Source organism: Osmerus eperlanus, chromosome 16 (genome assembly GCF_963692335.1).
Source record: "Osmerus eperlanus chromosome 16, fOsmEpe2.1, whole genome shotgun sequence".
Taxonomy (NCBI): Eukaryota; Metazoa; Chordata; class Actinopteri; order Osmeriformes; family Osmeridae; genus Osmerus; species Osmerus eperlanus.
The window spans coordinates 14,955,487-14,980,486 of NC_085033.1; the positions used below are offsets into that span (position 1 = coordinate 14,955,487).

General features: G+C 49.1%; 2 protein-coding genes across 4 annotated transcripts; one reads left to right on the top strand and one right to left on the bottom strand.

Annotated features, from left to right (window-relative positions):
* The first annotated feature begins 8,677 nt into the window (after nucleotides 1–8,677).
* Nucleotides 8,678–12,349, top strand: gadd45aa (growth arrest and DNA-damage-inducible, alpha, a). Of its 2 annotated transcripts, none has more exons than XM_062481896.1 (4): nucleotides 8,678–8,710; nucleotides 10,261–10,362; nucleotides 10,483–10,696; nucleotides 11,225–12,349. In XM_062481896.1, the coding sequence occupies exons 2-4, from the start codon at nucleotides 10,262–10,264 to the stop codon at nucleotides 11,336–11,338; spliced, it is 429 nt and encodes a 142-aa protein (XP_062337880.1). In that variant the 5' UTR covers nucleotides 8,678–8,710; nucleotide 10,261; the 3' UTR covers nucleotides 11,339–12,349. The 2 variants fall into 2 exon arrangements, with proteins under 2 accessions (XP_062337880.1, XP_062337879.1); XM_062481895.1 differs by lacking the exon at nucleotides 8,678–8,710 and adding an exon at nucleotides 9,387–9,549.
* A 5,401-nt stretch (nucleotides 12,350–17,750) lies between these two features.
* Nucleotides 17,751–21,697, bottom strand: gng12a (guanine nucleotide binding protein (G protein), gamma 12a). 2 transcript variants are annotated; one of them, XM_062481693.1, is made up of 3 exons: nucleotides 21,533–21,697; nucleotides 21,164–21,271; nucleotides 17,751–20,955 (listed from the first exon to the last, which is right to left on the bottom strand). In XM_062481693.1, exons 2-3 carry the CDS (start codon nucleotides 21,254–21,256, stop codon nucleotides 20,830–20,832), a joined length of 219 nt encoding a protein of 72 aa, XP_062337677.1. In that variant the 5' UTR covers nucleotides 21,257–21,271; nucleotides 21,533–21,697; the 3' UTR covers nucleotides 17,751–20,829. The 2 variants fall into 2 exon arrangements, with proteins under 2 accessions (XP_062337677.1, XP_062337678.1); XM_062481694.1 differs by having other exon boundaries at nucleotides 21,164–21,308; nucleotides 21,533–21,569.
* Nucleotides 21,698–25,000: the final 3,303 nt, after the last annotated feature.

The following is a 25,000-nucleotide window of genomic DNA, read 5'->3' on the forward strand; positions in this document are numbered from 1 at the left end:
TGACACACCTAACATATTTTCTTGTTTCAATTCCCTCCCTCCTTCCCTCCTTCCCTCGCAGCAGAACATGTGTAAATGGGGAGGGAGGAACTTCAGAGAGAGAAGACGTGAGAACCAGAGCAGAGATCAGAGCCATGCTAATGACATGCTAATGACATGCTAATGAGGGAGGAGGCTTGCGGGAGGTGGGGGGGGTAAAGTTTGGTTAGGGAGCGGGCTGGCGAGACAGCGAACTGGCAGGAAACGCTCTGGTGAGCACTGACTACCCAGGATGCCACACTGAGAGAGAACACTGAGATGGAGGAGAGAGGGAGAGGAGGAGGGAGAGAGAGAGAGGAAGTGGAAGGAGGTAGAGAAAGAGATCGAGAGGAGGATTGAAACGAGGGAGAGGGTGAGGAGGAGCGGGGCAGAGAAGGGGAGGCAGACAGATGGAGAGAGAGAGAACCCGCAGGCTAACAGATGCTGATTCATTCCCAAATTACACTTCACAACTTCTGGGCTGTTTTAGTTTCTCCTCTCTTCTACTTTTCCTTTCTTCCTCTATTTCAACGCTTGTTTCAGTGGCCTCAATGGCTCACAGGTGTTCTACAGGTCTGGAGAGATACCCTCCTGTAGGGTTACACTCCAGCCCTGCTCCTGGAGAGATACCCTCCTGTAGGGTTACACTCCAACCCTGCTCCTGGAGAGGTACCCTCCTGTAGGGTTACACTCCAACCCTGCTCCTGGAGAGATACCCTCCTGTAGGGTTACACTCCAGCCCTGCTCCTGGAGAGATACCCTCCTGTAGGGTTACACTCCAACCCTGCTCCTGGAGAGATACCCTCCTGTAGGGTTACACTCCAAGCCTGATCTAGGCTGGGGTTGGAGGCTAGGGGCTGGAGGCTGGGGGTTGGGGTCAGGTCTGGGGTTGTTTAACACCTTAACTTAACAGGCCTGTTCAACCACTGTCTGCTTACCTGACTGAAGACCTTGAAGCAGACTGAATGAGGCTGGCTTGCTGTGTGGGTGTCTGTGTGTCTGTGTGTCTGTGTCAGGGGGATACAATAATGGGACAGAAGTGTTTTTCGAGAACCATCATCGGCAGGAAGGAGAGATAGACCATCAGACGAGAGCGGTTAAAGGAAGTGGGGGGGAAACGATATTAAAAATTGTCGACACAATTCGATTTCTTTTGAACAAAAATATTAATGATGTTTCATTTGGGTCTCATCACAGATGCGGGTCGGGGGAAATTGCAGTTTTGGGTGACGGAGGCCCTGAAAGCGAGAGGCTGGATAATGGCCAATAGTCTAGGTGTGTAGAGAGGGAGAGAGAGAAGGAGAGAGAAGGAGAGTGAAAGAAAAACGACAAATTCCTGATGGGGATGCAGGGAGGGATGGAGGGAGAGACGGGGGGAGGGAGGGAGGGAGGGAGGGGGGGAGGGGGGGAGGGGGGGGAGGACAGAGAGGGGAGGGCAGCTGAGGTTGAGCTAGCGGAGGAGAGGAAAAAAAGAATGGATGGAGAGAAAAGAAAGAGCGAGAGAGAAAGAGACAGAGATTGGAATTGAAATGTATGACATTGAAAGCGAGTGTGAAGGAAGGAGAGTGCAGCGGGCCTCTGAGATGGTCAACCTTGCAATGAGGGCAGATCACATGCAGGGGGGGCCGGGGGGGACAGGGGGGCCGGGGGGGCTCAGGTACCCTGGCTTCAGAGCAAGGGACGTGGGGGGGGGGTGAAAACATTGGCAGCAGTGTTTTGGAACGAGGAAGGGGGAGGTGAGGGGGGAGCGTGGAAGGGGGAGGTGAGGGGGAGCGTGGAAGGGGGGAAGGAGGGGAGGCTACAACCTGGCTGGAACAAGTACGCTGGGGCAAGAGAACAAGAGAGGGAGGGAGGAGGGAGGGAGGGATAAAGGAGGAGAGAGGGAGGGAGAAAGGGTAAAAGGAAGGAGGAGAGAGGGAGAGGAAGGAGGAGAGAGGAGAGACGGAGAAAGGGGAAAAGGAAGGAGGAGAGAGGGAGAGGAAGGAGGAGAGAGGGAGAGGAAGGAGGAGAGAGGGAGAGGAAGGAGGAGAGAGGGAGAGGAAGGAGGAGAGAGGGAGAGGAAGGAGGAGAGAGGGATAGGAAGGAGGAGAGAGGGAGAGGAAGGAGGAGAGAGGGAGAGAGGGAGAGGAAGGAGGAGAGAGGGAGAGAGGAAGGAGGCAGAGCACAGCAGACAGGAGTTTCGGAGGATGATTTGGAGGGATGGAGGGATGGAGGGAGGGGGAGCGGGGGGGAGGAGAGGGAGGGGGAGGTGGGGAGGACATTAGCGAGGTGAGATGGTGTTGTCAGTGACGGATGTAAATAGCAGAGCTACATAGTCAACAGACACAGTCGACTGACCGCGTAGGCAGGGCCCTGTCGCCGCGGCTATGGCACTGACAAATGGAATATTTTCAGAGGACTTAATCAGAGGAAAATGAGGTTTCATCTGCTCCCCTCCTCGCACCAACGCCCGCAACCAGAGAACTGATTGCCTGTCCCTGTCTCTCTCTTCCCTCTCTCTCTCTCTCTCTCTCTCTCTCTCTCTCTCTCTCTCTCTCTCTCTCTCTCTCTCTCCCTCTCTCTCTCTCCCTCTCCCTCTCCCTCTCTCTCTCTCTCTCTCTCTCTCTCTCTCTCTCTCTCTCTCTCCCTCTCTCATCTCTCTCTCTCTCTCTCTCGCTCTCTCCCTCTCTCTCTCTCTCTCTCTCTCTCATCTCTCTCTCTCTCTCTCTCTCTCTCTCTCTCTCTCTCTCTCTCTCTGTCTCTCTCCTCTCTCCTCTCTCTCCCTCTTCCTGTCACCACCCAGTGAACCCTGGGCAGGTTATAAAAGGGAGTTTATCAGTTGTCTTACAAAAGATAAAGACATATAAAAGACTAAAGCACACACACACACACACTCACACATACACGCACACACACACACACACACACTCTCTCACACAAACACACACACACACAGCTATGGTCACAGACACACACAGATATAGACTCACACACACAAACACACAGACAGACATATTGAGCTTACTTGCTGTTATGTTGGTGACCAGTCAGTCTGGATAAACGCTAATAAATCTCTTCCATGTGGTCATCTATCACACACACACACACACACACACAGATGTACATACAAACATACAAAAACATTGCTGTTGGTGTCAGTTCCTTCGCATGATTAATTACAAGTCAAACACATGCGGAGTATTTGATTTATACTACATCCTACAAAGAGACCAGGAGAACTGACCTCAGAGTGTCAGTTCAGATGCGAATCAAATGTACCTCTGGGTGAGTGAATGAATGAAGCCATCTGCTCTGTTACAGTCTGACTGGTCATCATATTTACTGACTCGTGCTTGCTCTCTAAACTGTGTGTGTGTGTGTGTGAGAGAGAGAGTGCATGTGTGTGCGTGTGCATTTGTCACAGAGGTACAGTAGTTAAATTATCACCATCGAAGCACCCAGAATCCCCTACAAGGTCATAGGTCACCAGACTCACAGACAGGAAGTTGTAGGACAGATCACCCATCTTGTCGCCGTGGTAACAACAACACCGCTAGGACAGCTGCCCGGTGAACACAGTGGTAACCAGGGTAACACACACACACACACACACATGGGTGAGATTTGTCACCTTTAGCAGCAGATCAATGATAATTACCTCCCTGACATGAGTTCAGTTATTACGGTACAGGTTCAGAGCTGGGGGGGTGAGGGGAGGTGAGGGAGGTGGGGTGAGGGGGGTGAGGGGAGGTGAGGGAGGGTGGGGTGAGGGGGGGCATGGTGAGGGGGGTGAGGGGAGGTGCGGAGGTGGGTGAGGGAGGGCGGCAGGGTGAGGGGGGTGAGGAGAGGTGAGAGAGGGGGGCGGGGTGAGGGAGGGAGTCGGGGTGAGGGAGGGAGTCGGGGTGAGGGAGGGAGTCGGGGTGGGGGCAGATCGATACTCCCTGAGACATGGCTGCTCCTGCCCCCAGGCCTTGTAGAGGATAACAAGCCATTACTGAACCCCCCCGACACACACACACACACACACACTCACACACACACACTCACACACACACTCACACACACACACACACACAGCACACGTACACAGTCTCTGCTCTGACTGAGCTAAGCACTGATCAGTGCCTGCTGTTGCAGAAAGTCTGATTGTGTGTGTGTGTGTGAGAGCGATAGAGAGTTCTTACTGCTACACTTCTTTTAAACTCCTTCTACCTGTGTGTGTGTTATGTTCTTACTCTGGCCCAGGGATTCAAACTATGTCACTCATTCATTCTGTTGGAAATGTCTCTGTTCATCCCTGCCTCCCTCAGCTTGTTCACATCCAGGCTGCGACAGTCTGAGTGACTGGACAAAGTTCCGGTCTTGTGTGAAGGCATCCGGGGTGACGATCTCTAATCACTGTGATGGTAGAACAACGGTCATAATCATGACGCATCAGGGCTGTGCTGCAGTGGTTCAACCACAGTGTCCCCGGCACTCTGATACCCCCGAGGGGGACGTCTCTCCCTCAGCTTAGAGGCGGGAGTCCTCTCTCTTTTGTTTTAGCAGCTCTCTTCTATAACAATTTGCATTTCTGGCCTGGCTTATGTCCCCAACCCCTCTTATAACTTAAGAACCTTTTGTTATTATGTTGGGGAATCTCTCCAACTTGAGGACTTAAAGCGGAGGGATTTCCCTGCCTTGCTCAGCGAGGAGCTTATGTTCTTTACTCCCTGTGGACGTTGTGCTTTCTTTCACCGTCCAAATAATTAGGATTGTCCAGAACGATAACAAAAGGAAGTTGCTCGATTCAGACAAATGAGACAGATTCGCTCACATCACACACACACACCTACACACACACACATACAGCACAGTCCTAAGTCTTACTTTTGAAAGTGGAACCTCCCTCCCTTTCTCCTCTCTCTCTGACCTCCTCTTTTACCCCTCTCTCTCCCTCCCCTCTCTTTCTCTCTCCCCCTTCTCTCTCTCCTCCCTCTCTCCTCCTCTCTTTATTAAGCGACCTGTCCCACCCTGGCTTGCTGTCTGTCCCTGGAGGTGCTGTGTGTTAAATTCCATCATTAAAACCCATTACCAGCCTTTCAAACCTGCTGTAATTCCTGCTAACGACCTCATTTCCCTGTGAGTCGCTCGCGTCACTCAGCGCCTGGGCAGGAAGCCCGGCTTACGGTATCACTCTCCATATCCCCTCCTCCTCTCCAGCCTTCTCTCCCTCTCTTTGCTCTCTCTCTCCTTTACTCTCTCTCTCCTCCAAAAAACGAGGTTAGAGAAATCAATGGCCTGCTGGAATGACAAGCCAAGGTGGCAAGGGACACTTTAGGAGTGTGTGTGATAGAGTGTGTGTGTGTGTGTGTGATAGAGAGAGTGTGTGTGTGTGTGTGTGATAGAGAGTGTGTGTGTGATAGAGAGCAGGTGTGTGTGTGATAGAGAGAGTGTGTGTGTGTGATAGAGTGTATGTGTGTGATAGAGTGTGTGTGTGATAGAGAGTGTGTGCGTGTGTGTGATACAGAGCAGGTGTGTGTCTGATAGAGAGCAGGTGTGTGTGTGTGATAGAGTGTGTGTGTGTGTGTGATAGAGAGTGTGTGTGTGTGATAGAGAGCAGGTGTGTGTGTGATAGAGAGAGAGTGTGTGTGATAGAGAGTCTGTGCGTGTGTGTGATAGAGAGCAGGTGTGTGTGTGATAGAGAGAGAGGGTGTGTGTTTGTGTGCATGTGTGTCCAAAAGAAAGTGTGTGTGTTTCTGTGTGTGTATGTGTGTAAGGGGAGGGGGGGGCTGTTGCAATATATTCCAAGTGCCTTCCACTTAGGCCAGATCGACTGGGGGCCTGATTCTGATAGGAGGAGAGGAATGGAGGAAGGAAGGAGGGAGCAGTTAAGAGGAGGAAATAGCTGCTGTTTGACAAGAGGCCTCCACAAATCCCACCGCCATCCATCATGGCCGCCGGCCGGCCACTCTCAACACCTCATAATAGCATTCTGCATTTTCACACCACTTCCACTGCACTGGATTTCAGTAGATGTAGAGAGGGAGGGAGGGAGGTAGGGAGGGGAAGAGAAGATGGAGTGAGAGAAGGAGAGGAGGGGGGTGAAAGTGTAGAAAGGAACACAGGTTGCTTCTTTTCTTCCTTCCACCACTTTCTTTTCTGGTCTTCCTTCTTTTATTTCACTTCCCCTCCCCTCCTCTCTCCTCTCCTCTCCTCTCCTCTCCTCTCCTCTCCTCTCCCCTCCCCTCCCCTCCCCTCCCCTCCCCTCCCCTCCCCTCCCCTCCCCTCCTCTCCTCCTCACGTCCCCTCCTTCTCTCCCCTCCTCTCCCCTCTTCTCCTCCCCTACCCTCGTCGCCTCTCCCCTCCTTTCCTCCTCTCTTTGTAAAATCGGTCTCTGAATTGGATAGGGGCCCTGGGGCATCTAGGCGCTGCTCTCTGCTTTTTTCCAGAGTGGATAATTGACTCCCTTCGCCTGGTAATTCATCGCTTGCATATGCCAGCTCATACATCAGTATGAGGGAAGCTGACGACCTCCCAACCTTGTCCTCACCCGCCCCCCCTCTCGCCCCTCCCCCCAAACACACACACATACCAAACAGACTCCGACCTCACACACATTCACACCTGAACATTCCTACCACACCAACCACCATTCCTCTACAAACACAGATATAAATATGCCTCCCAGCATATCTCTGCCACACACACACACACAGACACACACACACACACAGACACACACCCAAACTTCCCAGTATAGCTCTACCACACACACACACCTCCCAACATACCTCTTCCACACACACACACACACACACTTCCTCCCTCTGCCTGTGAGCCAGCACTGGGACAGAGAGGACCGTGTGTGCTGGTGGAGGAGTTAGAATCTGGGATGACAGATGGGGTGTATTGTGGCATTATGAATGAATTATGCCTCCCAAATACCTTGAGCAGTGCGGACTGTCAGCTGGTATCTATACTAATCTGGGAGGAAATATGACTCTTTCCTCTTTAAAGAGGGTGGCAGGGATGCAGGCAGACAAGGAATTAATTGACCAATCAGGCCATTAGGAGGAAGCAGCACATGCAGAACCGCCCGGCGACAACGCCTCGTACATCACTGAACGACAAGCAGAGCTGGTCTTTTATCTTGTTGCTCTTTCTCTGTTTCACTATCCCTTTCTTTCTATCCCTTTTTCACTCTTGCTGTTTCTTGCTCTTTCACTCTCTCTTTTCTCTTTTTCTCTCTCTTCACCATTTCTCTTTCTCTCTCTCTTTCTCACACGTTCTCTCTTTCACTCTTTCTTTTCTCCCTCTCGCTCCCTCTTTCACAATTTCTCTCTTCTCCTTCTCTCTCTCTCTCTCTCTCTCTCTCTCTCTCTCTCTCTCTCTCTCTCTCTCTCTCTCTCTCTCTCTCTCTCTTGTAATGTCACCCTGTCTCCAGATAGGGATTACAAAGGTGTGACCAGGGCGAGTTTGGTCTCTTCGTCGTGGGTGTCGCCCATTCCGCAATCCTGCTGTCATGGCTACCAGGAAACAAACACACCAGAGTTAGGCTACCTTGAACAGCGTGAAACAGCTTCTCTTCTGCATCACTGATTTAATTTGATGATTCTATTATATTCTATAATATATTGCTGCACATATTGTGTTATTTTATACATTTTGACAAGTCAAGGCAACACACAAAACAACATGAATACAATTTCGAGGGATTTTAGGCCCTACTTGTAAACTGCGTACAATTCAGATGAACTCTTATGGATAGTATGAGGTAGCCTATAATCGCATGTTTGATTACATGTTAAAGCAATCAAACTTTTGAGAAGTAGGCCTACAGCAGGTGTTATAGCGCTGTGAGTAGCAAGAGATTACTGGACAGCATGTTTTCTCAAATGTGAAGCACCTCCGCCCTCTAGTGGTGGAAGAGAGACACTGCCGGAATGAGACCTGGCCAAGGTGACAGTGTTGGAACCTTAACAGTAACCAGGGTTACCAGGCCCAGGCCGAGACTGACAATGACAGACCATTTTTGCTAAACATAGCTAACCAGAATAAAAGTTAAATAATTCCTAAATATATACGAACGGTTTGAAATGCAAAAACACAGCATGCTTGATTATCAAACCTTTAAAGCTCTTGACTACAACAGCGAAATCATTATAGCCTAGATTTTTTACTGTAATCCCTTTAGATTTTAAGAAACACGAAAGAAACAAGTGTGGTTGAGATGTCTTTGTTTTGCACATTTTATTTCCACTGACCTAAAATTTCCAAATGAAACGGACCAAGACCGGAGGCCTTGATTGAGCGAAACCACGAGTTTCACACTCCGGTCACGGTCGTTAGACCTGTCAAAGTTATGCAGTGGGCTTGGCAGATTTCGGATCACTGTTTCGATCGAATCAGTGGCAATTTAACGGATGCAAATGACTTAGTGGAACTCTGTGGGTGGCGAGTAACAAACGTCCAGAGTCATTAATGTGAAAGATTTCTACTTAGAAATTCTCCATGCATCGCTTAATCGGTAAGTTAGTTTGTCATAAGGTACATTCCGCAGTCCGTTTGCGCGCGCTTCATCATCGTCTCGCGCCAGTCTTTTGTATTCTACCCCTCCAGGAGTCGCGGTTTCGCACGCTCTCATACGAGCCAATCAGCGGCCGTCTGCCGGTGTGGAACGCGTCTAGTTCAAGGTCTCGTTGCTATGTCCTCAGGCCCGTTCACATGACAGGTGAGTTTGCATGACTTCCTGCAGGTGGTTATGTATTATAATGTTTTTAAATGTTTATTACAGCAATAGTTATCTTTCTAGGAATGATAGATTTTCTGTTTTTTGTGTCACGAAGGTGACGGACAAACCTTGAAATGCTGACACTCAACTAGAGATGTTTCCTGGTAATGGGAACGTCTATGCCGAACTAAAGTGAAGTGGACGCTTATCGTGCATAATATTTAACAACAATCCAGTCTAATCCCACTAAGGCATAAAGCTACATGCATGTAGAAACGGAGCAAAATGTCATATTATCCGGCTTCAGTGTGCTGACTTCTAAAGTTAAACTTCACATTCTGTCCACGGGCTATAGGGGAAAGGACAACCTAGGCTCGTCTACTAGTTTCGGTCTCTAATTTGCCCTGATTTAATCATTTTCACTCTGAATGGGACCTTTGCTTAATCAATGTAGCTCGTTTCTCACCTCTAGTTCTGCTAGCTAGCAGTCTCTCAGCTGGCTACTGGCACCGCCTCCTAACAACGGCCCGGCCAATCAGAATATATGATTTCTGTTGCTGATCTCTATTCAGCCATTCGGCGTCCAGAAATATCCTGGCTAATTAGCATGTGTCCAATGGTGTTCTACATGCAAATAGTTTTTTGTTCTTGGGAATTTTATGAGACTACCCGAGTCGAGAGGAGTCAGTTTACCCGTGAACGACAATCGAAGTACAGTATTGAGAATTTTGACCGCTCGAAGCGAACCGGCAATAACATTTTTGACCGTCAATGGTGGATTTGGAGTTTATGTGCAAGATGACATTTGAAGATCTAACTGGGGATATTTCTGCAGAAAGGTAAATTGCGCTTTTAGTAAATTGGTATTCTCTCAGGAAATCGGTAGCGTTATCTTGCGAACTGGGATCCCTGCTACAGAACTGGCTGGCTATCTTTAGCGAGGTGGATGAGTCCGTGCAGTAGATATGCGCTATACTTGGACTTGGTGAACACGTACTGTGGTCAGCTCTATTTGTAGCATAAAACCTTTGCAAATATACAGTACATGTAGCTGATATACATGTTAGCTAATATCAGCATGTCCTTATTGAGCTTGTTGCAACTTTCGACAAAAGAAAGTTACGCCAGCTTTTCTGTTGAGCTCACGAGACGCATGGTGAGCGAGTCTATTCTGCACTGTATAGACAGTACAATAACGTTACGCACCGGTGTCAGGTAAACTTTCTGAAAGCTTACTTACTTACTTAAGATATTATTTGGAAGATCGGTAGATTTGACAACATACTATTTTTTTTCAACTATAGAATGAACTAGAGAAAGACATGCATTAAAAAATGAATAAGAAGTTAGTCCGGTTTCAGCTTGCAAATCGGTCAGTTGGGTTCACTTCGGTCGCTAGCCTGACGTTGCTAGCTTGAATTGCTAGCGACTGTAGTAGGATTACTTAATGGTTGTTAGGTATCGTAGGCTAGTCCTGACTTGCTACTTGCAAGAAGTCGATTATTGACCATGGATGAACTTATATATGAACCATCATTTTTCTGTTTCAGAATGGACTCAGTGGCGAAAGCTTTGGAGGAGGTTCTCAGTTCTGCATTACCACAAGGTTGCATCACTGTCGGCGTGTACGAGGCAGCAAAGTCGTTGAATGTGTAAGTATCGGTCACGACTGACCCACACAAAGTTCGAATTTTCTATCAACATAGAATCAGAAAATGAAACGAACACAACTGAATTCATATACTAATGATGTGTGGTTTTCCTCCCTCCAGCGACCCGGATAACGTGGTTCTGTGCGTGCTGGCTACGGATGACGAGGACGTGAAGGATGTGGCGCTTCAGATCCACTTCACGCTTATCCAGGCGTTCTGTTGCGAGAACGACATTAACATCCTGCGGGTCAACAACACCCACCGCCTGGCTGAGATACTAGGGGGAGGCAAGCAGGGAGGAGAGCCCCTGGACCTGCACTGTGTCCTGGTAACTGTAAGTATCCTCTCCTTACCCTATTTTCATGCGCCTTTTTGTGTTTTTATCACTACATGATGTGTTGTCAGGCTTATGCATTATAGCTGGTAAGGACACAAGTCTATAAGTCTAGGATGCAGTGGTTTCAGACATCACAATGCACAAGAGGGCATGTGATGTTCCTCTCAAGTCCCCCCCCCCCACACACACACTGTTTTAGTGCTGCATGTGAGTTTCAGTGGTGGAGGGGAGGAACTAGCCAGAACATGCCCAGATCACGTTGTAATCATTGACTCACTGAGTCACTCTCTCCCACATGAATTCTGTGCAGTTTCAACACTGGAAATAACAAAAGCATAAATGCACAATCATGCCCTGTCAACTTAGGGAGGGACACTTCGGAGCAAATTCCTAGCATGCTGATCTTACATGGCAAATTATTTAAATAAAAAAAATATGCGCATTCTTCCAGTGTTACGTAGCAGAGATCTTTCTATATCAGGCTGTGTCCTCATTCCTCTCCCCCCTCTCCTTTCCCCTCCTCAGAGCCCCCACTCCTCAACCTGGAAGGACCCAGCCCTGAGCAAGGTGAACCGCTTCTGCAGGGAAAGCCGCTGCATGGACCAGTGGGTTCCCTTCATCAACCTCCCGGAGAGATGAGCTCTGGCACCAGAACCACCACCTAGAACCTGGACCTGGACCAGGCCGGGACTGGAACAACTCTACACCCAGGGGACAGGGGCTCCCTGACGGACTCTACCCCAGAGTACAGCGCCCCCTACCTCCCAGAGGGGTGGGGGGGTTAAAACGACAATAGAAGAAAAAAGGAAAGGAACGTCGATTCGAAGGGAGGAGTAAAAAGTGACGTCCTCCAGGACGGCTGCAGTTGGGTATTCAAGCGCCATGGCAACCAAGGTGTCACCATGATGACAAGGGACATTTTTTGTATTTTTTTCTTTTTTTTTAATTGTCCGGGCGTCAGGAACTGTTTATTTTTTATTTTTTATACGGAGTCCGTGCTGTTTTATATTTAAAAAAAAACCTAAATGTGACGTTAAAAACAAACTTGTGCCGGAGGGGGAAATCATGTGTGGAAGCTGGGAGTCGCCACTTCACCTTCGGTTCAGACCGAGCACAGGTGTGTCCTAACAGGTGTGTCCTAACAGGTGTGTCCTAACAGGTGTGTCCTAACAGGTGTGTCCAGAGCACCAGAGGGCCACTATGCATTAACTGGGAAACAGAGCACTTGTCGAAACACTGGGTGTTTTTAGGATTATTCATTTTTATATATATATATATTATTATTATTATTATTATTCTCCATTCACACTGTTGATATTGTCAGTTCTTGTCATGATTATTTAAACCGGGAGAGATAAAGGGAACGGAAACGTCATCCAATGACAGGAAAGATATGAAGACACAGAATACATTCAATGTTTCCAATTTGCCATTTGTTTATTTGAACTTTTGCCAGTCGTTTATTTTATTTTCGAGTAAAATGTTGTGAATACTTTTGTTGTGAATACTGGTTCATTTTATTTACAGTTTTAAGTTATTTCCTATGATATTTAAGTGTATTTATGTTTAACATTTTCTACCATTATCTTGCAGCGATCTCTTTGCAAACACATGTATTATTGTGGTCAATAAAAATAAGTATTTTTTGGAGTTGGAACTCGATTGTCACTCATATTTCTGGAAGTGTAACAAAGCCTAGTGACCCTTGACTTTCCTGCTGCAGAGTGATCACATACAGGTCAGTGGGGTCACACTGGCCTCTGTGACACACACTCATTCTGCTGGGGGACAAAAGCCCCCTCTCCTGTTGCCTGGTAGTTCTGCTGTATCAGCAGGGCTGAGTTCATTCATGTGGAGATCCTCTATCCTCCCTCTCTACTCTCGCCTCTCCTCCCTCTCATCTATCCTCTATCCTCCCTCTCTACTCTCGCCTCTCCTTCCTCCCTTTCTCATCTGTCCTCCATATCACTCCTTCGTCCTCCATCCTCCTATTTCCTCTGCTCCAGCTGCAGAAAGACACAACAGATAGCCCTTAGCTGTAGATATTATTCAGACTCAGAGCAGTGGCAAGCTCCATAGAAACGGGTGAAGCTCTCTGCCCGATGCAGAGATCTATAGAGCAACATAGAGCAACATCCCTCCGCATTGCAACTGTATTGAGAGCTGTTGTAAGATACAAGCAAGCAGGGGGGATTTCATGCTTATTGCACCGATTGCAATGTGTTGCGTTACAGAAGCAGAATGCTGAGAGAGATAATGCAGTTCCCTTTGTCCCAGTTCAGCACCTGCTGATGAGCTCAGCTGTGGGGGTGGAGGGGCACAGGGGAGGGTGGGTGAGGCAGAGGGAGGGTGAGGGAGTTTAGCTTTGAAGCTGCTGGAGCTGGCTGGCTGGGGGAGGCAGGTAGTGTAAGGGAGGGGGGGGCAGAGATAGAGGGAATGTGAGGAGGGAGGGAGGGTGAGGCAGAGAGAGAGAGGAGGGAGAGAGGGAAAGGGCGAGCACTGAGCTGGGTCGGCTGGGGCCGGCTGGGGAGTTACCCTCCCTCCCTCCTCCCTTCATGGCAGCAGGAAGGGAGGAGGGAGGGAGGGAGGAGAGAGAGAGGGTGCGCGTGACTGCAGTCGGGAATTTCTCAGTTTCTTATGCATGCTGTGAAGTTGTGTAAGCCACCCGCCACCCCTCCTCCTCCTATTGTGTGACATGCCCACAGATGACGCTGGCCGCCTGGTGTCGAGGGTTGATGATGTCGGAGCCGAAGCAAAGAAGGTATTCCCCTCGTGACTCAGTGTTGTGTTACGAAAATAGAGCAGAGAGCAGAGAGATTATCTCAACCCAACCCTTCCTGAACAATAAGGAGAGAATACTCCAGATGAAACTATGCCAAGTTCACTGTTAAATAAAGCTGTCTTTCTCAACGACCAAAGTTCAACCGAAGGCATTTCTACTATTTGGACATGAACCCTGGACAACCCTTTTCGTTCTTGAACTGGTTTCAGACTTACAGACACCTTGGACTTACAGCAACAGATTCAGTTAGTCAGCAACAGTCTGACAGCTGGTTAGTTGGTCAGTCAGATTCAGTGAGTGAGTCAGATTCATTCAGCTGGTCAGTTCTTTAGAGTCAGTTAGTCAGTTAGAGGGAGGAGGAGGGGGGGGAGAGGGAGAAAGCATAAGCGGAAATCCCGGGGGGGACAGGGGGGACACGACCCCCCCATCCTGGGAAAAATATGATTTGTCCCCCCCAATAAATCACTGTAAACATAAGGACATTTCAATAATATTAATAATATACATTTCACATATTACAATGTAGGCTATGTGTTACAGCAATAATTTTGGTGTTCCCCTCAGGAATTGCTCTTGAGAAAATGTCATATAATTGTCCCCACCAAAATTGATAGCAGATTTTCGCCACTGGAAGAGAGAGAGGGTGGAAAGAGAAAAGAAAACAGGAAATGACATTGTGAGGATATAGCTGGTTTAAGAAATTCTCCTGCACCCCTCCTGTACCCCTCCTGAACCCCTCCTGCACCCCTCCTGCACCCCTCCTGCTCCCCTCCTGTACCCCTCCTGTACCCCTCCTGCACCCCTCCTGTACCCCTCCTGTACCCCTCCTGCACCCCTCCTGTACCCCTCCTGCACCCCTCATGTACCCCTCCTGTACCCCTCCTGCACCCCTCCTGTACCCCTCCTGCACCCCTCCTGCACCCCTCCTGTACCCCTCCTGTACCCCTCCTGCACCCCTCCTGCACTCCTCCTGTACCCCTCCTGCACTCCTCCTGCACCCCTCCTGCATCCCTCCTGTACCCCTCCTGTACCCCTCCTGCACCCCTCCTGCACCCCTCCTGCACCCCTCCTGCACTCCTCCTGTACCCCTCCTGCACCCCTCCTGCACCCCTCCTGCACTCCTCCTGTACCCCTCCTGTACCCCTCCTGCACTCCTCCTGCACCCCTCCTGCACCCCTCCTGCACCCCTCCTGCACTCCTCCTGTACCCCTCCTGCACTCCTCCTGTACCCCTCCTGCACCCCTCCTGCACCCCTCCTGCACCCCTCCTGCACCCCTCCTGCACTCCTCCTGTACCCCTCCTGCACCCCTCCTGCACCCCTCATGTACCCCTCCTGTACCCCTCCTGCACCCCTCCTGTACCCCTCCTGTACCCCTCCTGCACTCCTCCTGCACCCCTCCTGCATCCCTCCTGTACCCCTCCTGTACCCCTCCTGCACCCCTCCTGTACCCCTCCTGCACCCCTCCTGCACCCCTCCTGCACCCCTCCTGCACTCCTCCTGTACCCCTCCTGCACCCCTCCTGCACCCCTCCTGCACTCCTCCTGTACCCCTCCTGTACCCCTCCTGCACTCCTCCTGCACCCCTCCTGCACCCCTCCTGCACCCCTCCTGCACTCCTCCTGTACCCCTCCTGCACCCCTCCTGCACCCCTCCTGCACCCCTCCTGCACTCCTCCTGTACCCCTCCTGCACCCCTCCTGCACCCCTCCTGCACTCCTCCTGTACCCCTCCTGCACCCCTCCTGCACCCCTCCTGCACCCCTCCTGCACTCCTCCTGTACCCCTCCTGCACCCCTCCTGCACCCCTCCTGCACTCCTCCTGTACCCCCTGCCACTCTCCCTACATCTCACCTCCCCTCTCCGCAGCCCTTTCCCTGCCCCCCCACATCAGCACATTCCTGTGTTCTGACAGGGTATGTGCCCCCCCCCCTCTCTGCAACACGATGACTGTATAACTGTGCTGCTGGCTCAGACAGGATTACACTCATAGCCACAGAGCTATTAAGACACCTAGTTACATAGCCACATAGCCACATAGATACAAAGGCGGGAACATAACTACATAGCATAGCTACATAGGTACATAGCCACTCACAGGTACATAGAGATAAAGCTACATAGTACATAGTCACATAGTAGCTACAGAACTGTGTATACCTGGGCTTGATGTTTTTAGGTGATAGGTGAGATAGCTAAATGTCTGTGGTACATCTGTCATACAGACACATATCAATGTGACATATCTTTAAGTAGACTTCTTCATAAGATTCACATATTATTTGTGCTATGCTTAACATACAATTTTATATCATTTGTCATAAGCAGATATGGGAAGTAACAAAGTACAAATACTTCGTTACTGTACTTAAGTAGATATTTCTGGTATCAGTACTTAATCTTTTTCTGACAACTTTTTACTTTCACTCCTAAATTTTTTTACACAAATATCTGTACTTTCTACGTCTTACATTAATTGTATCAAGCTCGCTTGATCAGTATCCAGTTATCTTTGTGATACATTTGTCATGAATAATTTGTGTGTTAGTCATAAGTAAATATCTTATCTGTGTTTGCCATGTTTGCTTTAGTCAGTATTGCAGGTCAGCCAGGCCCTGTTTAACACCGCAAGGATTATCTCCCGGAGCCACGGGGCTACTGTTCTAATCTCAGCAGCAATTTAGCCCTGAGAGGGCTGTACTCAGTGCTTACTGGAATCCTGTTGAAATATAAAATCTTTTGTGGTATTTTGTTTACTTCAGAGTCCCCCAGATGCAGGCTAAACCAGTCCAACAACTCTGGTTCCCCCGTCCATCATAGCCCTGAAGTCAGGTAGTCTGGGAGTCAGGTGGCTGAGCGGTTAGGGAGTCGGGCTAGTAATCTGAAGGTTACCGGTTCGAATCCCGGCTGTGCAAAATGACGTTGTGTCCTTGGGCAAGGCACTTCACCCTACTTGCCTCGGGGGGAATGTCCCTGTACTTACTGTAAGTCGCTCTGGATAAGAGCGTCTGCTAAATGACTAAATGTAAATGTAAGTCACTGCTACACCCCTGCTACACCCCTGCTTCACCACTATGTACCTCGCTACTGTACACATGTAGGCCTACTCTTTATGATTACATTGTGTTGATGAGGCACTCTCACCGCACGTATGTTTCTACACCATTATGATGATTACAGGTGTGCTGTACGATGAGCAAGAGTGCAACTGGTTGGTTAATGACAGTCTATGTGAGGGCTGTGGGTATTGTGTGTGTTCCAGTGTGTGGGTGACAGCCAGCCTGTTCATGTACCGCACGTCTGCACTAATATAAGAGCAGATTCTGTTTGTGTCAAAGACAAACTTTTTCGGGGTACAATAAGTCTAGCTTGTTTCGTATTTCATTAAAATTCGAAAGCTCTCTTTGGAAAAGTGCTTTCACAAATCAAGTTGTATTGAAGGTAAAAGTTCAGTCATTTTGAAAGAAAATAAGTGAACAGAGTGAGGAAACCTTGCTGTTGCTGTTTGGCCAGCAGCGAAGAGACAAGGTCGCGAGGACGGCAGCGGAGAGACAAGGTCGCGAGGACGGCAGCAGAGCGATGGGAAAACATCACACCATGACGACCGTTCCCAGAATAGACTCTTGGTCTCTCCAGGAGCGGAAACTGGAATTTCGGCAGTTTCTATTTTTAGACGCCCTCCTCTCCCCTCCTCTGTTCTTTATCCTCCTCTGGACCCAGACAGGCTGGCTGTGGGGTTACGCCTGTTGTGTGTGTGTGTATATGCGTGTGTATATGCGTGTGTGTGTGTGGTGGTATAAATACGAGGCCACTGGAGCAGACATGATGAAAGGAAACAGAGTAAGGCCACAGATAACTCCTGAGTACTTTCCCCTCCTCTCCCTCCACCCTCCTCCCCTCCACCCTTCTCCCCTCCATTCTCCTCTCCCTCCACCCTCCTCCCTTCCCCTCCACCCTCCTCTCCCTCCACCCTCCTCCCCTCCACCCTCCTCTCCCTCCACCCTCCTCCCCTCTCCCTCCAGCCTCCTCTCCCTCCAGCCTCCTCTCCCTCCTCCCCTCTCCCTCCTCCCCCTCCACCCTCCTCCCCTCCACTCTTCCACCCCTGACTTCGGGTGTTGGAGTTTGAGTCCTCAAAGCTTCCTGTTGGAGGAAATGACTTCCTTCCTGGACCATCCACTCCTTTGTTCTGTAAGAGGCAGCTAGTCAGACAGGCGCACAGAGAGGGTGAAAGCTAATGAAAGCCACGGTAGCGACATGAAAGAGACACAACGCTACTGGTAATAATAAACAAAGTTTAATAACACCAGTAGGAAAGACTGCTCAACAGAGACAAAGACAGACACAGAGAGACAGACACAGAGAGAGAGACAGAGAGAGAGAGAGAGACAGACAGAGAGAGACAGAGAGAGACGGGTGTGGAAAGAGAAAAACCTAATTTGACATCACCAGGTTCAGTTTACTACGAGTTACACACAGACCAGATGTCACTAAGGTTTACACTGGAGGGGGAAGTTCTCACAACCTGTTTTAGTTTTTCTTTCCTTGTTAACTTAACGCTAGGCGTTTGATTAGTTTCACATTTCTGAAATGCTTTTTATTCTTTTGTTTTGTAACTTTAATCTACAATGGTCTTCCTTCTTTGCATGAATTCCCTTTGCTACTATAGCAGAATAACTAGCTCGCTTCTTGCTAGGGTCTAGTGCTATAGTTGTTCGGTGCTATAGTTGCTCGGGGATAGCTTGATGCTAACCTGCTGCAGCTTGGAGCTTAACTGTTGCTAGCTAGACGCTAGATGCTAACACGTTGTTAGCTTGGTGTTAACCTGTTGCTAACTGGGCGCTAACCTGATATTGACTTAGTGCTGCTAACCCAGATTTGTGTCAGTCTGCTAATAAGGATCCTGTTCATCAGACTGACTGGTTCTGTAAGGCCATCAGTGGTAAAATGCTGGTTGGTTGGGATGTGGGACATGACACTTATTGATTTATAAATGTTTTGCATTGATCGCTAAGTTCATAATGCACAATGCTAGAAAGCGAACAATATTTTTAAGTTTGTTGTGGTTGTAAAATAATTTACGTTTTTAGCACACTGGAATACAGGGTCATCAAGAACAGAATGTCAGTTAGCACCAATAAGTTCACACACATTCAGGCGTATTTGTTATGTTTTCTTTTGCCTTTTTTTCCCTCCAAACTTTGACAGAACTATGAAGACAAAACCACATGGCACAATTTAGTCACAAATCTCACAGTCATGTTAATTAACACAGGCACGTTGATTATCCCCAAAAAATGAAATAAAACTGCTTCAAGCTAATAATGTTCTTCAAAGCACACACAGACAACTTCCGTCTAATAAGGCTTTGAATGTGTGTTCAAATGTATTTGAGTGTGTGTTCGTGTGTGTTTGATTGTCGAATCACGTTTGTGACTCATGACTAAGTGTGCTTGCGCTGACCACGGACAACTGAGTTGCTAACAGCTAATCTCCTGCGGTGCCGAGGGCATCGACAGCTGCCTTCTCCAGAAGTAGCTGATTACACACGTCGCGTGGTGCCTGACGCATGACCACAGCAACACAGCCTGGACACTCTGCCCTGCTCACACACGCAGGACCCTGTGCTCCACAGAACACCTTTACTGAAAGGATTAACACGGAACAGAGTCCAACTGTGCTGTACACACACAACCAGGGTTTAAAGGGGGAATTTCTTTATCTTTATGATACATAGAACTCCACTGTCTCTTCAACGGAAGACCTGAAGTTCTAAACGGCACCACTGGTTCTGCTATGGCATACTGTCAACTCCAAATCAGTACTTTAACACACTGATTCACAGGGGTGAAATCACACACATGTGATGATGACACTGCTGAAGCTCCCGCTGACGTTTTGAGCGTGTGACACGCTACAGGCACAATATCACCTGCACCCATCTTGTAAAACACCCTTGATAGAGTTCTACAGAAGGGCCCAACCCTGCACTTCAAGAAACAAACAACCACTCTGCTGTCTACAGTCAAGGTTCTTCCCTGGAACACTTTTTGTCCTTCACGCGAAGGGGCACCGCGGTCAGGAGGGAGAGGGTTTCCGTGGAAACTAATAACAACTTCTGACAGGATCACTCATGACCGGTCGGCCTGGAGACCGCTGTTGCGGAAACCTTGGTAGATCTCAACAAACAAACAAACAAACAATCTAACACCAGGTTCTCATAATCTGCTCTCCTGGATCACCTGTGTGTGTGTGTGTGTGTGGGGGGGGGGGAGGGGGGGGGGGGGAGCAAGGGACTGTTTGTCAACAAACGCCCTGGTAGAAGATTGGGAAACAGGTTTGTTTGCAAATCCCAACTTCCCTCTCCAAATACTCCCCCCCCCCACCCCTTTCACAGAGAGCTAACTAGTTAAGATCTTGATGTCAAAGACACGGTAAGGCTTTTCTTGTTTTCATGGTATACACAGTCTCGAGTGACGAGGGCAGCTGGTCTAGTTGCAGTAGAAAAGTTGGAATTGTGCTAGCAAGCTCACAAAAAGGATGCATCAAGAAAATGGTTCAAAACATTAGTAAAAATTAATTGCAATAACACATAAATAACGACGGACATTGTAAATTGAGGCGGAGTGCACCTATGTGTGTGTGCATGCGCGTATGTCTGGTGGTGGTGTGTGTGTGGTGGTGGTGTGTGTGTGGTGGTGGTGTGTGTGTGGTGGTGGTGTGCGTGTGGTGGTGGTGTGCGTGTGTGGGAGGGGGGAGGTGTCACAGATTGTACCTTTAACGGTCACTGTCTCATAGTTTGTGACTTCAAGGACCAGACCTTACAAAGCTACACATGATGAGTTTACCAGAAGGGTTGGGCCTACAGAGACTCAATGGAGTGATAATGTTAAGATCACAGTTCTTTCCAAATAATAATAATAATTAAAAATAAAAATACAGAAAGGAACATGAAAAAGCCAACCATTCAGACAGCTAACCAGCAAGCTAACCAGCAAGCTAACCAGCTAGCTAATCAGCAAGCTAACCAGCAAGCTAACCAGCAAGCTAACCAGCAAGCTAACCAGCAAGCTAACCAGCTAGCCAGCCAGCTAACCAACCAACCAATTAGCCAGCAAGTTAACTAGCCAGCTAAGCAGTGAGCCAGCCAGCTAGCCATCCAGCTAACCAGCAAGCTAACCAGCCAACCAACCAGCCAGCTAGCCAATCAGCCAGCAAGCTAACTTGCCAGCCAGCCAACCAGCTAGCTAACCAACCAGCCAGCCAGCCAGCCAGCTAACCAGCCAGAAGGCTAACTTGCCAGCCAACCAGCCAGCTAGCCGGATGCTAGCCGGATGCTAGCAGACACAGTGAGGACTAGAGGATGCTGCAGGGCTTCTTCTCCTTGAAGGGGTTCTCTGAGGTGGGGATGCCCATGAGGAGGGGGTCGTATTTGCCGTGTTCTGTGCAGTAATGCATGAGGTCTGCAGAGGCCTTGGACACCTGCAGGACACGGGCAGAAACAGGCGGGTCAGACACGGGGTGTGTGTGTGTGTCTGTGTGTGTGTCTGTGTGTGTCTGTGTCTGTGTGTGTTTGCAGACGGCACATGTCTGCAGGGCCATATGTACATATAAAGTACTTGAGGTTCTGACCTCAGTAACAAAGCAACAGGTCGCAGGTTTGAAATTCCCCGTGTACGGTTGTTTCTACCTTTATCCTCTCGATGCCAGCCTCCACCCTGAGCTGCTGTACAGTTCTCCTGGCCTGGTTCACGCTGCTGGAGCTGGGGGGCTTGGACGACATCACTGCCTCCTCTCTCTGGAGAGACAGACAGGTGGAGAGACAGACAGGCTCACTACAGAGAGACAGACAGGTTCACTACAGTGAAATAGTCAGACAGGCAGGTTCACTAGAGCGAGATAGTCAGACAGGCAGGTTCACTAGAGCGAGATAGTCAGACAGGCAGGTTAACGGGAGTGAGATAGTCAGACAGACAGGTTCACTAGAGTGAGATAGTCAGACAGACAGGTTCACTGGAGTGAGACATAAAATCTCAAGACAAGATATGATGCCACTCACCTTTTCTAAGCTCTCAGTCTCTCCTTAGCAAGTCAATCTGACGTGGACCTGTGCAAAGCAGACAAATCAAGCTGAGCTGATGCATTCGATATACGATATACTCATAATCAATAATCACACCTTTAAAAGGAGACATTTAGAACTACACCAGCTGACCCACACCAACATCCTATCATCCAATCACAAGAGATGCTGCGCTACACCTCTGAGCTGCCGGACCAATCACGGCCCGTCCTGTCAATGCAGACCAATGAGAGAGGAGTTTGACCTTTCACCTCTCCAGTAGTATCCAGGGTTCCAGGTATCTGACCTGTATAATTACACACCAACACCCAGCAGGTAGAGAGGAACACAGCATAAGGAGAGTGTTGTGTTGTCAACACTCAATCTCACATCAGGTCCTATTCTCAGGTACAGCGAGATTAACCTGGAGGTCAACCTGGAGGTCAATTTAGAGGTCAACCTGTTCTCAGGTACACCTAGAGGTTTACGTAAGATGTTTGTGGACGTGTGTGTGTGTAAGCACAGGTGTGGACGTGTGTGTGTGTAAGCACAGGTGTGGACGTGTGTGTGTAAGCACAGGTGTGGACGTGTGTGTGTGTAAGCACAGGTGTGGACGTGTGTGTGTGTAAGCACAGGTGTGTATGGGTGTGTGTGTAAGCACAGGTGTGGACGTGTGTGTGTGTAAGCACAGGTGTGTATGGGTGTGTGCATGTGCATGCGACTTCTTTGAAAGATGTGGTAACCTCTACAATGATGTGACTGCTGGGAAAAGTCCTGTTAAGAGGAAGTGAGTGTGTGTGTCTGGGTGTGTGTGTCTGGGTGTGTGTGTCTGGGTGTGTGTGTGTGTGTCTGGGTGTGTGTGTCTGGGTGTGTGTGTCTGTGTGTGGAGACCCAGTCTCACAGCCTATTCTCTCTGTACCTCAAGCCTGTCTACAATAGTGTCTGACCCCTCATCTCACACACACACACACACACACAGTGTGTGTGTTGTGTGTTGGCAGTTAAGAGGGGGCAGTTAAGAGGGGGCGGTTAAGAGGGGGCAGTTAAGAGGGGGGAGTTGAGAGGGGGCAGTTGAGAGGGGGCAGTTAAGAGGGGGGAGTTGAGAGGGGGCAGTTGTGAGCTGAGAGGGTTCTGAGGGGGGAGGAGGGGAGGGGCAGCAGAGCTGTTGTCATGGCTGCTGGTTCTGCTTGTGATAATGATTATCCAGGGTGACGGGAACAAGACTGGATACTTCCTGTTCTCACACACTTCCTGCCCCTGCAGTTTCACTGGCCTCCCCCCCCCCTCTCTCTCTCTCTCTCTCTCTCTCTCTCTCTCTCTCTCTCTCTCTCTCTCTCTCTCTCTCTCTCTCTCTCTCTCTCTCTCTCTCTCTCTCTCCCTCTCTCCCTCTCTCTCCCCCTCTCTCTAGCTGCTATCTCTCTATATCTCTCCCTCTAGCTGCTATCTCTCTATCTCTCTTTCTCTCTCTCTGACACGCCCTACCTCCTTCACTGGCTCCTCTTATCTGTCTAAGGGGAGCAGGAAATGTGTCTTCCCAGGGGTCTGGATGTGAGAGGGAGTATAAAACAAGCACACCCAGAGACCACGTGCAGCTGAGAGGCCCACAGCTAAAATGTCTGTCATTCTCTCTCTCACACACACACACACACACACACACAAACAGGCATGCATGCACATTACACACACACATACGCATGCACATTACACACACACACAGGCAAGCATGCACATTACACACACACACAGGCAAGCATGCACATTACACACACATTACACATACACAAGCATGCATGAACATTACACACACACACAGGCACGCATGCACATTACACACACACACACAACCCCCCCCCCCCCCCCCCTCCCCAGAACCCCACTGCTTCTCCAGTGTGCAGAGTTCATAATATGCTGTTTTGCACATTAAGTTTGTTGAGTTTGGGGAGAGAAGCTGGGAGAGGGGGGGGCTTGTTTTCTGTCCTGGACTTTGCTTTTCAGGGACAAAATGTGATGTTCCCAAGTAAAAATAGTACAATTTCTCCCCAGGAAACCAACAGGAACCAAGCACGACACGGTCCAAATCGTTGTTGTTAGTTACAACGTGGAACATGAACCATGGAGGGGGGACATGAACCATGGAGGGGGAACATGAACCATGGAGGGGGGACATGAACCATGGAGGGGGGAGGAACGAGAGGGCATTAAAAAGAACAAATCTAAATCTTTTCCAAGTACTTCCCTGTGAGACACACACACTGTCAACAGTTTGCCAAAGAAAACTCTTTCCAGGCAAGACGAGTTCCTGGTAGTGCCTCACACACACACACACACACACACACACACTCGCCAGCCCAGCAGAGAAGAGGAACAGAAGGAGCTTTACTCTCCACTCGTCCCCAGATGACTTGAGAGTCTGATGTCATACAATGGCAGGTCGATCGCTTGCGTTTCACAGGATAAATTAAATCAAGCAAATGTATGCAAATGGCGTCAGACCGGGGTCTGGGTGTGGGACAAGACTGCAGAGGTCTCCAGGATCTCGGTCTCTTCCCAGAAGCCCCGGGTCTTATGTCTCTGCTGCCTGTCACTTCCTGGATGGGCTGCAAGGAACTAAAACCCAGTAACTATTTCCTGGTCTTACAGGGTTCTCGAGTGATCATTCATTCATTCATGCAGGGGAGGAGAGAGGATGAGAGAGAGAGTATGAGGGAGAGGAGGAGAGAGATAAAGAGAGAGAGAGGATGAGAGAGAAAGAGGTTGAGAGAGAGAGGTTGAGTAGAGAGAGAAAGAAGAGAGAGGAGGAGAGAGATAAAAAGAGAGGATGAGAGAGAGAGAGAGATAGAGGAGGAGGAGATAGCCAGGCGCGTCGTTAGACCCTTTATACTGGGGCACGTGCCCCAGTATAAATCTGCTGTGCCCCAGTAAAATCTTAAATTTGAGTTTTAACAATTTACTTTATTAGTCAGTGCATTAATTTAGATTGATAATCCAGGAAAATTAACGCAGTATCCCAATCAGCGCTTGTAAAAGTGTGTAACCGAAAACCCAAACCTATATGCATTCAGAATTCCATGCGAGCCATTCCATGGCACTCTTCTGAGTTTGCCAAATAGCCACTGCAGCACGGACACATAGGTCCAGGGGGGTATTCCAGAAAGCGATAAATGCAACATAACCAGGTAAGTTAACCCACCAGCTGATTCACAATGTTGCAACACCCTACTGGCAATGCTGCTACAATGCTGGGTTTCAGCTGGGGAGTTAACTTACCCGGGTGGTCAGATGGCTGAGCGGTTAGGGAATCGGGCTATTAATCAGAAGGTTGCCGGTTCGATTCTAGTCGTGCAAAATGACGTTGTGTCCTTGGGCAAGTCACTTCACCCTACTTACCTCGGGGAGAATGTCCCTGTACTTACCGTAAGTTGGTCTGGATAAGAGCGTTTGCTGAATGACTAAATGTAAATGTAA

Excerpts from the sequence above, each read along its gene's own strand:
- gadd45aa (XM_062481895.1), top strand. The coding sequence starts at position 9,482 with ATGGTGGATTTGGAGTTTATGTGCAAGATGACATTTGAAGATCTAACT. Across the intron at positions 9,550-10,260 it reads GGGGATATTTCTGCAGAAAG|AATGGACTCAGTGGCGAAAG; the intron begins GTAAATTGCGCT and ends TTTCTGTTTCAG. Across the intron at positions 10,363-10,482 it reads GCAGCAAAGTCGTTGAATGT|CGACCCGGATAACGTGGTTC; the intron begins GTAAGTATCGGT and ends TCCTCCCTCCAG.
- gng12a (XM_062481693.1), bottom strand. The coding sequence starts at position 21,256 with ATGTCGTCCAAGCCCCCCAGCTCCAGCAGCGTGAACCAGGCCAGGAGA. Across the intron at positions 20,956-21,163 it reads CTGGCATCGAGAGGATAAAG|GTGTCCAAGGCCTCTGCAGA; the intron begins GTAGAAACAACC and ends CGTGTCCTGCAG.